We start from the raw sequence: 15,437 nt of genomic DNA, 5'->3' as shown, positions 1-15,437 counted from the left end.
TGTCCTTAAATTAATTAGGGTTTTAATAGGGCAAATCTGCCCCCGACAGTTGCCAAAATGTAGTTGAACATATCCAAGTTTTCATCGTGATGTCAAGGAACCCCATGTCGCAACGTCGTTCCTATTTTAGCCCTGGATGCTTCGATGTTTGGTGTCATAATATTAGCGTCATTCTTTGTGTTCTTTGACCTGAATTGACATCATACACACTCAAATAACCTATTAGTTGTTCCCGAGGCTCGAGTTGGCCTAACGGGTCGTCAAAGTATTAAAAAGTGCATAAATACGCTTATTTTGCAACAAAATAAATCTAAGGGTTCCCTAAATATTAATTATGATATACATAAATTTTAAATTTTAAATATAAAACAAATTTAAAATTTATTACCAACACCCGCCCCTTAATAAGTCTATAGAAAGTAAAAGATTAATCGCTGATTTCGTTCGAATGGATACACTAAACTCGTTGGAGTGAATATAATGAGAGAAAAGAAAAAAAAAACTTGTAAATCGTCAACTTCTTCAAATTTAGAGAGCTTTTGCCTTTCGATGTTGCGGAAAAGTTGTCCATGTAACTTGGAATTTATATCCACAAAAAAAAAAGTAAATTAATTATATTTTCTTTTCCGGGAAACCCTGAAATTAGAAATGGACAATCCTGCGAGATTTCAGGTTGCTAGCCTCATACTGCTCTTTTTACTATAATATATTATAATATATCAAAAAAACATGAACCGACATGCAAACTCTTCAGTCAGAGGAGACCCCGGTTTTCTGGGTCCACTATATCCACAAAAAAAAAAAAAACTAAAACAATCATCTGTGTATTATGTAATATGTAGGTTGTCCTGCTTGCATGTATATAATTAATACAAGCAGCAATGCATGGATGGCAATGACTTGGTTATTAATACTTGTAGCATAAGTTCTGTATCGACTATGAAACACTTGTATCGTTTTCCTCAATTTCCTCTCATCTCCTACAATTTATTATGTACTATTTTTACACCGCCATTGATAATATATATAAGTGTAATTGCTTTTGATCACTGGTTCACGAGTAGAGTATTGACTGATAGTGTTTGCTTAGAGAGAAAAAAAAAAAAGGAAAAGGAGAAAAAGCTGTGCTTTGATTTTTTATTTGGAGGAATTTGATTAGATATGGTTGAGATTCTTGGTGAGATTGAGCCTCCTAGCCCTGTTTATGAGGCGGAGCTACCGGAGGAGGATGAAGAACAAGAGGAGATCAGCTACGAAGAGCTGAAGAAGCGGATGTGGAAGGATCGGTTGCGGATGCAGAGGTTGAAGGAGACACGAGAGAGTTCAAGGTCCGATCATCAGTCGGGGGTGAGGCAAGAAGCGTCTCGCCGCAAGAAGATGTCTCGTGCTCAAGATTCCATCCTCAAGTACATGGTGAAAATCATGGAAGTCTGCAAAGCGCAAGGGTTCGTTTACGGGATAGTTCCGGAGAAAGGCAAGCCTGTTACCGGCTCATCAGATAGCTTACGCAAGTGGTGGAAGGAGAAGGTTCAGTTCGACAAGAGTGCTCCGCTTGCAGTCGATGAATTCTTGCCGATAATCGTGGAACAAGGCGAATTGGACCCTATTTCTTGTATGCATCTCCTTCATGACTTGCAGGATACTACTTTGGGATCACTTCTTTCTGCTTTGATGCAACACTGCGTTCCTCCTCAACGTAGGTTTCCGTTGGAAAGAGGTTTAGCCCCACCTTGGTGGCCAACCGGGAACGAGCTTTGGTGGGGCGAACAAGGGATGTCTCAAGAACAAGGCCCTCCTCCTTATAGGAAGCCTCATGATCTTAAAAAGGCTTGGAAAGTTAGTGTATTGGCTGCTGTGATCAAGCACATGTCCCCAAATTTAGATAGGATAAGAAGGCTGGTGACTCAATCTAAATGTTTGCAAGACAAGATGACAGCCAAAGACACAGTCACTTGGTCTAAAGTGGTTAACCAAGAAGAAGCTCTTTTAAAGCTTACTGAGAAATGTCTCAAAATCTCAACTACAAAAGATGATGAGGAAGAACAGGATTCTGAGTATAGCCTTGCAGCTGACGAAGGCAAGCATGGTGAGAAGATTGCCATATCTGGAGATAAAAGGAAGTATCTTTTCAAGCGACAGGTTACCCCGAATATGATGTATGCTTGCCAGAATACCATGTGCCCGCGTAGTGCACTCGAACTAGGTTTTATAGGCAAGAACACGAGGAGTGACCATGAATCCAGTTGTTCCTATCGGTCTAAAGAAAGCGATGTTAGCCAAGAAAGCAGTGAGGAATCGGAATTTTCCAATAGAAATCTTGTTCCATATGATCATCACTCTTTTGGTCCTCAGGCCAAATTGAACACAGATAGCTTGGGCGATGCCCAGAAAGTAATTGCTGTCACGGATTGGCTCGATATGGAGCTAGCAAAGGCTAATGAACAACAGAGAAATATGCAATCAGATGAAGTAGGGGATATATCTGGCACGGTTTCGCAAGATTATATAAACTATTTGGATGGTGCAATTGAAGATCTACCAGTGCCAGCAGAATTTCTACTTCAAGTAGGAGATATGGACTTAGACCCATCTCTTCCATTATTGCTAGAGAACATCCAAGATCAAGGATTAACTTCAATTTGGGATATGGGATTTGATGGAATATCGGAATCATAAGTGGAGCAAAGACTGAGAGATTGAGTAAGCTGGACAACTACAAGCTCAAGTTTGTTCCAAACTGCAAAATTTTAAATGCTGCAGGGGATTCACTTCCAACAGCAAATATGCTCAATGAAGTCTTTTTATTTACTAGAAACAGTCTGTTTATATAAAAAAGCTTTTCAGCTTTTATCCATAATCATGTTTTTTTCCCCAAAATTACTTCTCCCGTGTTGTATTAGGAAGCTACTATACATCAATAGATATATGTATAATGCATGTATTTTAGAGGAAAAGAAATACAAGTGAAGAACTAAATGATCTAAATCAAAATAAGCAATTTGAACATTTCAGTTGGTAGTCATAGAAACTATGCCTTCGAGATATGCATTTGTCGTACTCGAATCTTCTTACATCGCAGGAATAACCTTTCCTGAATTTGTTATCATATTTCTTTTTTACTCCTACCTCAAACAGAAAAGAGAGCAGAAACAAGCCTGTAATAAAAAAATCTTTATTCTCCATGATTATAGGATAATTGCTCAATGCCGGAACCGCACCATAGTATCTGTTTCTCTTTGAAACGGTTGAATACTCTTCCGGCTTCTCTCTCCATATCTAACTGCATTCAATGGAAAAGAACATGTCTGTCAAGTTAAAACATGAAAGGAACTTTTAACAGTACACTGTAATAATCCAGACATCATTTTCATGTGAATAGTGATTGACTTAGCGGGATTTTTAGGGAAGCTAACATCTTGTAAATGACTGGCCGACTTTTTGTAGTTTTCTTAAAGCAAAAGCAACTTAATTATATTGCTCTCTACTGTATGCATCATTACTTTATCCAGCAAGTTTGCATGTCATCTAGATCCATAAGTACAATTTGATCCAAGTCAAACAAAGAAGAGAACTTTGAAAAGGAATTAGCTGCATAGGGAAAAGATTTGAGAGAAAAGGATATATTTACCTATTTATCCCATAACAAAGGAGGCAAAAGAAAACAACATATTGATCATCGTGTAAAACACAACCCATGCCAAGAAGCTGCATTTTCATAATTAAATGTAGGTAGTGTAACATAACTATTTATACATATATAGCAACAAATATCAGTCATTTAGGTTTTAATGACATGCTTCTCTATGCATGTGTCTGTTGCATCAAACATCACTTCTTTTGGTTTGATTAAATGTTTCATGTTACTGCTGAGAATGAAAATGCATTTCAAGAACATATTGCCTCAGAATCCAGCTGTATTCTAAATTGAAGAATAAAACTGCAATTTAGCTCAAATGAAGGTGAAAGGTAAAATCATATAATGTAATACCTGCTCCGCCCGCCTATATGCCCAACATGATCCAATCCTAGATGATGCAGAATCTGCAAACAGTGCTAATTAAGCTGTGCTACGATGGGGGTAAAGTATACCACCAAGAAAACCATAATTCGACAATCAAATGTTCTACTTAGCTTTCAGAATAACTAAATATAATCAATAATGCAACTCGAGAAACTTTTGCATAACAAATGGAAACTTCTAATTCTCAGAATACAAAGAGTTTAACAAGAGCATTAATCTTTAGCAGAAGAAACAGAAAAGGCTGAAAACAAAGGCACAATCTGGCTGATGCTTAACATCATAATAACATGATAGATCTGCATCAAAGTGAGCAGTACAGAAGTAAAAACAATGAAGGGAATGCAACAATAAGCAGGCCCAACCTAACATAATAAATCCTATCAAATTAAAAAGAGAAAACCATGCAAACAGGAAATCTACTCTCATTCTACTCAATCTAGAGCCATTTCTTTTACTGTGTTAAGCCACATGTTTAAGCTGCTGCCACTAATCCATTTTTCTGTTTTTGTTTGAATAATTCTCCTTGATTTTAAGAGATAGTTACCAGATTTCTTGGCTTATTTTTAGATCTAATCTCTATTTTTAGTTATGGATACTAGTATATAAGTGTTGGAGTATTCAATAATAAATGGTATTCAAGTCTTCAAGTTTCATTCTAATCTAGAGCTTTCTTTTCCTCTCTTCAATATTTTTTAGAAAAATTACCAGCAAATTTAGTGTGTAAACACCAACAAATTGGTATCAAGAGCTTCTTTCTTTTTTAGATCTGTGAGATTATTCGAGTGATTTAATGGAAGGAGAGTCCAGTTTTTCAGCCATGGCACCACCAGTCTTCCACGGAGACAATTACCAGATGTGGGCAGTGCGCATGAAGACTTACCTGGAAGCTTTGGATCTTTGGGAAGCTGTAGAAGAGGACTACGATATTTTATCACTTCCAGCAAATCCTACGGTGGCACAGATTAAAATGCAGAAGGAAAAGAAGAAGAGGAAGTCAAAGGAAAAAGCTTGCCTGTTTGCAGCCGTGTCTCATATGATATTTACACGGATAAAGTCCCTAAAGTCAGCAAAAGTAATCTGGGATTACCTCAAGGCAGAGTATACAAGAGATGAGAGGATTCGTGGAATGCAAGTGCTGAATCTAATCAGGGACTTCGAATTGCAGAAAATGAAGGAGTCAAAATCAATAAAAGAGTACTATGACAGATTTCTTAGTATTGCCAACAAGGTGAGGTTGCTTGGATCCGAGTTGAGTGACTCGAGAATAGTGGAAAAACTGCTTGTAACTGTTCCAGAGAAGTTTGAAGCCACTATAACCACTCTGGAAAACACAAAGGACCTGTCGGAGATTTCTCTTGCAGAGCTTTTAAATGTTTTGCAAGCACAAGAACAAAGAAGGGCCATGAAACAAAAGGGAGTGGTAGAAGGTGCCTTACTTGCCAAGCATCAAGATAACAACAGGTATAAAAAGAAGAAGAACTTGAAGAACCAGCCAGCAAATAGAGAGAATTCATTCAGCAATTACGAAAAGGGCAAAGGAAGAGACTCAAAGAAAACTTATCCACCCTGCCAACACTATGGAAAGAAAGGCCATTCACCATTCAAATGTTGGAGAAGACCTGACGCCAAATGTTCCAAATACTACCAACTTGGACATGAAGCAGAGATATGCAAAAACAAAAATCAGGTGCAAGAGGAAGATGCTCAAGTTGCTGACAAAGAAGAGGAAGATCGATTGTTCGTGGTCACTTGTTTCTCAAGTAGAGAATCAAGTGAAAGTTGGTTGATTGACAGTGGTTGCACTAACCACATGACATATGACAAGGAACTCTTTAAGGAATTGAGAACTATCGAGGTTAAAAGGGTGAAGATTGGCAATGGTGAACACTTGGCAGTGAAAGGAAAAGGCACTATAGCTATCATAAGCTATGAAGGTACAAAAACCATTACAGATGTTCTTTTTGTGCTAGAGATTGATCAAAATCTTTTGAGTGTTGATAAATTGTTGGAAAAAGGCTATAAAGTGCTGTTTGAAAATAAACGGTGCTTAATCAGGGATGCTGATGGCAAAGATTTGTTCAAAGTCGAAATGAAGGGAAAAAGTTTTGCTCTCAATCCAATAAAGGAGGAGCAAATTGCCTTTAAATCTAAAGTAAGTGTCACTGAAATTTGGCACAAAAGACTCGGGCATTTTCATCATCGAGGGCTGCTTCAAATGCTGTCAAAGAAGCTGGTGTGATCTTGAAGGTGATCTGTTCTACTGTCGAACATACAAATTTGGGAAACAGCATAGGCAAACATTTCCTAAGCAAGCCTGGAGAGCTTCGAAGAAGTTGCAGCTTGTTCATACTGATATTTGCGGGCCTCAAAAAACACCATCATTAAATGGTAACCTCTATTATACAGCCTTTATTGATGATCTAACAAGAATGTGTTGGATTTTCTTTTTGAATAAAAAATCAGAAGTTGCTGGTGTATTTTGGAAATTCAAGGCCAGGGTAGAAAATGAAAATGGCTGTATAATTCAGATTTTAAAATCTAATAATGGCAAGGAGTATACTTCAGAAACTTTCAATCAGTTTTGTGAAGAGGCTGGAATCAAGCATCAATTAACAGCACTGTACACTCCACAACAAAATGGAGTCAATGAGAGGAGAAATAGATTCATAATAGAGGTGACTCGTTGCATGCTTCGTGAGAAGAATCTTCCAAAGGTTTTTTGGGCAGAAGTAGTAAACACTACTGTGTTTTTGCAAAACTAGATTCCGACAAAGGCTGTGAAAGATCAGACGCCATTTAAAGCTTGGTATGAATATAAACCATCTCTAAAATTTCTTAAAGTGTTTGGCTACCTGTGTTTCACTTACATTCCACAGATCAATCGTGATAAGCTTGACAAGAAGGCAGCAGCTGGCATTTTTATTAGCTATAGTACTGTCTCCAATGCTTATAGAGTGTTTCAACCACAAACTGATCGCATTATTGTGAGCAGAGATGTTCACTTTGTGGAAGATGAGCAGAGGAGTTGGAAAGACTCAAAAAAGGCAAATCAGACTTCAAGTGTGCCAAAACACTTGACCACTGTCAGCATGCTAGAGGAACTTGAAGATGAGGAATGGCAGGATACGCTAACAGATGATACACCTGTTAGACGTACAATGCTGCTTTCTGATATATACCAGAGATGTAATGTGGCTATTTGTGATCTTGCAGGGTACCATGATGCAAAAAAAAGTCGACATTGGATGGCTGCAATGAAGGAGGAGCTCTTAATGATTGAGAAAAATAGAACTTGGGAGCTGGTTGATAGACCTCTTGACAGAAAAATAATTGGAGTGAGATAGGTGTTCAGGACTTAGCTAAATCCTGGTGGCTCAGTCAATAAGTTCAAAGCAAGGCTAGTAGTCAAAGGATATGCTCAAGTGTTTGGAGTTGATTATTCAGACACGTTTGCACCAGTTGCTAGGCTTGGCACAATCAGATTGCTTCTCACTCTTACAACTCAAAAAAATTGGAAAGTGTTTCAGTTGGACGTCAAATTAGCATTCCTCAATGGATTTTTACAAGAAGAAATCTTTTTTGAACAACCTGAAGGCTTTGTGGACAAAGGAAATGAAGACAAAGTGTACTTGCTAAAGAAGGCATTGTATGGCCTAAAACAAGCTCCACGAGCCTGGTACAGTAGAATTGATGATCATTTGGTTGGTCTCGGGTTTAAAAAAAATTCAGTCTGAGCTCACTCTATATGTCAAACATGAAGGAAAAAAACATTTTAGTCATCTCTCTTTATGTAGATGATTTGTTAGTTACTGGGAGTAATCTTGATCAGATTGATCAGTTCAAGTTGGAGATGAAGAAGATCTTTGAGATGACAGACCTTGGCTTAATGTCTTACTTTCTTGGAATGGAAATTAAGCAAAGTCAAGATGAAGTGTTCATTTTTCAAAAGAATTATGCAAAAGAAATACTTAAGAAGTTTCAGATGGAAGATTGCAAGGCACTGAGTACTCCTATGAATCAAAAGGAGAAGCTGATCAAAGACGATGGAGCTGCCAAAGTTGATGAAACTGAATTCAGAAGCTTGATAGGATGTCTAATGTATTTGACAGCTACTAGACCTGGCATTCTAAATGCAATAAGCATTCTATCTAGATTTATGCATTGTCCGAATGAGACTCACATGAGGGCTGCAAAGAGAGTCATCAGATACATTAAGGGAACTTGGAACTATGGAGTTAAGTTCTTGAAGCATAGAGAGTTTAAGTTAATTGGTTTCTCTGATAGTGATTGGGGTGGTTTAAGTGATGACATGAAGAGTACTTCTGGCTATTGTTTTTGTCTTGGATCAGGGATGTTTTCTTAGAGCTCGAAGAAGCAAGATATTGTAGCTCAATCCACTACTGAAGTAGAATTTGTTGCTGCGACAGCCACTGTAAATCAAGCTCTCTGGTAAAGAAAGATCCTAACTGATTTGAATCTACAGCAGAAGTAAAGCACAGAGATCTTTGTTGATAACCAAGCTGCTATTGCGATCTCTAACAATTCAGTGTTTCATGGCAAGACTAAGCACTTTAACATCAAACTGTTCTTTTTACGAGAAGTGCAGAAAAGTGGTGATGTATCTCTTTGTTACTGTAAATCTGAAAATCAAGTTGTAGATATCCTCACCAAACCATTGCCACTTAGCAAGTTTGAAAGCTTGAGGAAGAAACTTGGAGTTTGTAGCATCTAAACAAGGAGGAGTGTTAAGCCACATGTTTAAGCTGCTGCCAGTCATCTATTTTTCTGTTTTTGTTTGAATAATTCTCCTTAATTTTATGAGATAGTTACCAGATTTCTTGGCTTATTTTTATATCTAATCTTTATTTTTAGTTATGGATACTAGTATATAAGTGTTGGAGTATTCAATAATAAAGGGTATTCAAGTCTTCAAGTTTCATTCTAATCTAGAGCTTTCTTCTCCTCTCTTCAATATTTTTTAGAAAAATTACCAACAAATTTAGTGTGTAAACACCAACATACTGCATAGTGAACCCTATTTTACTGTTGTCAATATAGACTGTACTGGAACTGATTTTAGTTATTGGGGTACTTTCATGACATCATACTACATTCATGCCCCTCTTACTCTACATAACATGATTAATGGTTTTCAACTATGACGTTTGATCATATTGAACTCCAACATAACACCTAAGATTGGTATATTAAGCTAATCACAGCAATCAAAGAATAATTTATTAATTTTAATTGATTTATAAATAAGACACCTTGGCAAACGGGATGGAAACAAATAAGAAAAAAAAACACAGAAACCAATTTAGGCAGTACCAGCAAGATAGCATGAATGTGAACAGTAATAACTACGAACCTTTGAACTTCGAAAGGTAGAAACTAGAGAGTACTTAAGCTGGCAATCTTTGGTGTATTTAGTATTATGTTTCTCCAATTATAATAATAAAGTAAATAAAATAAGATGGGGAAAAACATCAAAATAACAATATTACAACATATTTCCTTTTAGATCATGGAAAATAAAAAATGCTAACCAAAACATGCCAGTCATCTTTACTAAGTTCATCTCCCAAATGTCAGGAAAACATTTTGATATACTTGCACAGTACATGTATCAATAACAAATTACGTAAAGTCAGGAATCTGCTCACATAATTTTTATAGGTGAAGATAAAACACTGCATGCCGAGAATGAGAAATACATAGAAGCTGCTAACACCATCATGCCTTTTGAATAACCCAAGAAAAAACTTAAGCCATTTTTCATCACCAAGCATCGCTATTTTCTGGCCAATCCTGAAAACTGACCTGCCATATGAGTGAATAGTGAAGCCCCTCAATAGATTCATTAAAAGTAAAAAGTACTAATGCATTATAGAACATCAAAGTAACTTTAAATCTAACCAAAAAGGTTGTCATTCGTCATAGCCTGTGTGTTAAAATTGAATGCCACATCTAAAAATCCACCAACTGCACCAAAGACCATAGCCTACAATCACAAGCTAAAGATATGAGGCCAAAACCATAGCCCAAAAATCCAAACACCTTCGTATATTTTTCAAATGAGTTAGATTAGTCGTTCTGTTAGGGATATCAGCCAAAGTAAGAAAGAGAAATGAAGCAAAGAGAAATGGATGCAAAAATTGATCCAAAAACTGAATTGCATTACAGATTTCATTAAGTCAAATATAAGTTACAAAGTAGTTACCTAATGTATAACTACTCCCACTAATTACATGAAGCAAATACATAGCTTATCTTACACACAAAGTAAAGCTGATTTATCAGCCAAAACATCACTTAAACATCACTCAAATCAGAAAACTAGTCTTAGTGTTTCAAATAGACAAATTACAAAATGAACATAGCTAGTTACATATTAAACAAAACATAGCTGCTGCACTAGTTGAGCTTCAAAACTTCTCTGTTGTTGTATTGCAGGCCAAAGTTCAACACTCCTCCTTGGAATGTATGCAACAAACACCAATATTTCTTCTTAAATTGTCAAACTTTGAAGTACTAATAGGCTTAGTCAAGATATCAGCAAACTAATTTTCAGAGTTGCAATGGATCAAATTAACTTCCTTTGATTGTTCAGCCTCTCTAACAAAATGATATTTAATCTTAAAGTGCTTTGTTTTGCCATGAAACACAGGATTTTTTGCTCTGGAAATAGCTGACTGATTGTCTACTTTAATTTCAATAGTTTCTTCTTGGTTCTCATTTAAATCGCATAAGAGCTTTCTTACCCAAATGGCTTGATTGACAGCAGCAGCAACTGCAATGTACTCTGTTTCTGCTGTTAATTGAGCCACCGCTTGTTGTTTCTTTGAACTCCAACAAAAGACCCATAAGCCTAGAGTGAAAAAGTAGCCCGATGTGCTCTTCATATCATCAATGGACCCTACCCAGTCACTATCAGAGTATCCTATCAGCTTGAGTTCTTCAGTCTTCAAAAAATTTACCCCATAGTCCAAAGTTCCTTTCACATATCTAAGGACTATTTTGGCTACCTTAAAGTGAACAAAATTGCAACAATGCATGAACCTAGACAGAAGGCTAACAACAAACATGATATCAGGCCTTGTAGCTGTCAAATAGAGTAGAAAACCTACAAGGCTTCTATACCCTTTTTCATCAACCTTTTTATAGTTGCCATTGTTGGTTAGCTTTTCACCTTAAGCCATTGATGTGCTAACAATTTGCAGTTTGTCATGCAAAATTTGTTTAAAATCTTTGAAGCAAAGGCTTGCTAACTTATGAAGATAGCATGATTACACTGTTTTACTTTCATGCTAAGGAAGTAAGTCATCTCCCCTAAGTTATTCATTTCGAACACATCCTACATCTACCTTTTGAACTCTTCAATCAGCTTTCTTTTGCTACCAGTTACCAATAGATCATCTACATATAGTGACACAATCAGCAGGGTTTCACTCTCTGATTTCTTCACATAAAGAGTAGGCTCACTGATACTCTTCTCAAACCTAAGCCTAGACAGATATGCATCGGTCCTATCATACCAGGCCCTTGGTGCCTACTTCAGACCATACAAGGCTTTCTTGAGCCTGTAAACCTTATGCTCTTCACCAGAAACCTTAAACCCGTCTGATTATTCAATAAAGATTTCTTCTTTGAGGAAACCATTCAGAAAAGTAGACTTGACATCCAATTGGTGCACTCTCCATTGCTTTTGAGTAGCCAAGGCAAACAAAAGCCTTATAGTATCTAACCTTACAACTGGAGCAAAGGTCTCTAAGAAGTCAATACCATACTATTGGTTGTATCATTTCATTACAAGTCTTGCCTTGTGCTTGTTCAAAGATCCATCAGCATTATACTTGATCCTAAACACTCACTTCACACAAATGATTCTTTTATGGACTGGCTTATCAACCAGTTCCCATGTGTTGTTCTTATGTATCATCTCCATTTCAGCTTCCATTGCTCTTTTCCAACAATCTTCTTTAGTAGCCTCATCAAAATTTGTAGGCTCCAACATTACCACATCACATCTTTGATAGATGTCAGTGATGATTCTTATTCCTCTAACAGGTATACCATCAAATCTATCATTAATCTGTTCTTCTTCTTCAACTGGTTATAGATCACTGTCTTGTTGACTTTGTTCACACAAGTTTGCATCTGTACCAATCCAATTCCATATATTTCCCTCATCAAACTTCACATCATTACTCACCAGGATCCTTTTGGTGGAGGGATCAAAGACCCTATAACCCTTCTTTGTGCTGCTATAACCAATAAAGATCCTTGACACAGACCTTCTTTCCAGTTTGGTTCTCTTCTCAGCTGGAATAAGTGTATAGCATACACAACCAATAACCTTTAGGTGAGAAACAGTTGGCTTGAGTCCAAACCAGGCTTCAAAAGGAGACTTATCTTTGACTGCATTTGTTGGTAATCTGTTAAGCAAGTACACTGAGGTGTTCACAGCCTCAGCCCAAAAATTGCTTGGCAATTTGCTTTCAAACAGTAGGCATCTAACCATGTCAAGTACTGTTCGATCCTTTCTCTCACAGACACCATTCTGCTGAGGTGTATAGATATTTGTCAACTGATGTTGAATTCTAGCATGCTCACATAGCTTCTAAAACCTTTCTGATAAATACTCGGTGCCATTGTCTGATATCAAGGCCTTTAGCTTGTAACTTGGTTGATTCTCAACTAAGGCTCTGAACTTGCTAAATACTTCAAGTATTTCTGATTTTTGTTTCAGAAAATTCACCCAGCAGAACCTTGTGTAATCATCTATAAATAACAAAAAGTATCTGCTGTCACTCAGAGAAGAGGTCTTCATTGGTCCAAAAATGTCAGAATGAACCAATTGAAGCTTGTCTCAAGCTCTTCATGCCTTGTTAACTGGAAATGGCAGTCTCACTTTCTTCCCAAGCTGACAAACCTCACAAACTCTATCTTTGACTTCAACCAGATCCAGTTTATGCAGCAAACCAAGTAACCTATAGCTAACATGACCTAAATTGTTGTGCCATAAACAAGCCTCATCAGCTAAACTAACATAAGCCTTCATTTTTAACTGATTCACATCCAACATAAAATATCTCTCAGTCATAGCTGCTGTCACTAGTTCTTGACCAAGTGAGTCCTCAATAACACATGAATTATTCTTAAAAGTAAGAGAGTAACCATTCTCTATTAACTGACCAACACTGAGCAGATTTTGGTCTATATCAGGTACAAAAAGAACATCTGAAATTATTTTGTTAGCTGAATGTGTGTTGATTACAACATTGCCTCTACCTTTGGCCTCAATTAAGTTTCTATTACCTATTCTGACTTTGGAGACAAAGCTACTGTCAAGGTCTCTGAATGACCCTTCATTAGATGCCATATGATGAGTACAACTACTATCTATCAACCAATCCCTTCCGACCTTACTTGAGGTTGCAAAATAGGATGCAGTAAAAACATGCTCCTCTTGAGCTTGAATGTCCTCAGCAGCTTGAGCTTGGTTCTACTGCTAAGTTTGTGCCCTTCTTTTATTTTTGCAGACCTTTTCAATGTGACCAAACTGCTTACAGCTCCTACACTAAATGTCAGGTCTATACCAGTAGTGCCTCTCTAAGTATGTGGACTTCGTATAGTGAATACATGGTGGGAACCTTTTCTTCCCAGCATCTCTCTTTGGTTTCTCCTTTTTGTCAAGCCAAGGTTTCTTTCCCTTATTGCTCGAACCTGAGCTTTCTTTGTTTTTTGCTATGAAAGCTCATTCAGGATACTCCTCTAGCCTATTGGCCATTTTTTACTCTTGTGCATACAGAGCATTTATCAACTCTGACAATGAAATGATTGTTAAATCTCTCTAGTCCTCCAATGAGGAGATCTTTGACTCATATTTTTCAGGAAGGGTTGTAATGACCTTCTCAACAATTCTTCTTTCACTGAAATCATCTCCAATGAGCCTAATGTTGTTGACTGTGGCCATTATTCTGTCAGAGTACTACTTAATGGTTTCAGACTCTCTCAACTTCAGATTCTCAAAGACCTTTTTCAAGTTGATCAACTGCTACTGCCTGGTTTTATTAGACCCTAGAAACTCTTCCTTTAACTCTCCCAGGCCTGCTTTAGAGTGTTACAGGCCATTATCCGAATGAAAATCACATCAGAAAGTCTATTTTGCAAGCATGTCATTGCTTTGTGCTTCTTAGCACAGTCCTCACTATGTTGTTTGATTTGTCTATGGTGGGGTTGGCCCTCAATAGAGGTGGTTCTGTGTCAGTCTCCACCACATTCCACAGGTTGTATGCTTGCAGGTAAGTCTTCATTTTCACTCCCCATATGTGGTAGTTTTCACCAACAAAGACAAGTGGTGGTGGTGGTGGTGAAAAACTCATGTTCCAGCAATAAAAAAACAGCTTCAGTTTCTTTCTCTTCAAAGACTCTCAACAAAAACAGCAACCAACAATAGAGACCCTAAAAGATGACAGGCTCTCGATACCATTTGTTGGGGATATCAACCAAAGCAAGAAAGGAAAATGAAGCAAAGAGAAACAAATGCAAAAATTGATCAAAAAACTGAATTGCATTATTGATTTCATTAAGTCAAATATAAGTTACAAAGTAGTTACCTAATATATAACTACCTAATATATAACTACTCCACTAATTACATTGAGAAAATACATAACTTATCTTGCACACAAAGTAAAGCTGACTTATCAGCCAAAACATCACTCAAACATCACTCAAATCAGCAAATCAGTCTTAGTGTTTCAAATAGACAAATTACAAAATGAACTAAGCTAGTTACGTATTAAACAAAACATAACTGCTGCACTGGTTAAGCTTGAAAACTTCTCTATTGTTGCATTGCAGGCCAAATTTCAACACGTTCCCAATCAGTTTTAATCCCCGCAATTCAGGATGCTGACATGACTTGCTCCAGCAAATGAAACGTTTTGGTCCAATGTATGTTGGGCAATGGCTAATGTAATAGGTGGATGAATATAACAATTTCTCCTTTAAGAATAACAAGAAAAGTCCACACCTTAGCATGGTAACCAATAGCCAATTCACTGCTAGCAATGATTGAGCATAAGACATCTTTTCTTGTTTATTAATCTTCTTTTAATATCGTTTCCATCTATTGATATAAGAAAAAAAAGAGAGTAATTTTTTTTATATATTAGTGATTATTTACTGAGGTGGTATATAAAAAAATGATGTTACATTAGTGATGGAAGGTTGATTCTCAATTTACTTCGATAAAAAAAAAGTTAAATGGAATAAAAGCGTAAAAGTTCAAGGATAATTTGTTATTTTTTTATATATATAAGCATTTAGGGAGTTTAATAGAGACTATTTTCTCATTCATCTAATAATTATACATGAGTCATTTTAAAATAATGTTATTTCTATTTTG

At 36.8% G+C, this 15,437-nt stretch overlaps 1 protein-coding gene across 1 annotated transcript; it reads left to right on the top strand.

The window, feature by feature from the left end:
• The first annotated feature begins 1,088 nt into the window (after positions 1–1,088).
• On the top strand, positions 1,089–3,686 carry LOC105787832 (putative ETHYLENE INSENSITIVE 3-like 4 protein). Its single transcript, XM_012614400.2, has one exon. The coding sequence runs from the start codon at positions 1,162–1,164 to the stop codon at positions 2,674–2,676; it is 1,515 nt and encodes a 504-aa protein (XP_012469854.1). The 5' UTR covers positions 1,089–1,161; the 3' UTR covers positions 2,677–3,686.
• The last annotated feature ends 11,751 nt before the right edge of the window (positions 3,687–15,437 follow it).

Source organism: Gossypium raimondii, chromosome 2, assembly GCF_025698545.1.
Source record: "Gossypium raimondii isolate GPD5lz chromosome 2, ASM2569854v1, whole genome shotgun sequence".
NCBI classification, from domain to species: domain Eukaryota; kingdom Viridiplantae; phylum Streptophyta; class Magnoliopsida; order Malvales; family Malvaceae; genus Gossypium; species Gossypium raimondii.
This window is presented reverse-complemented; position numbering and strand designations above follow the sequence as displayed.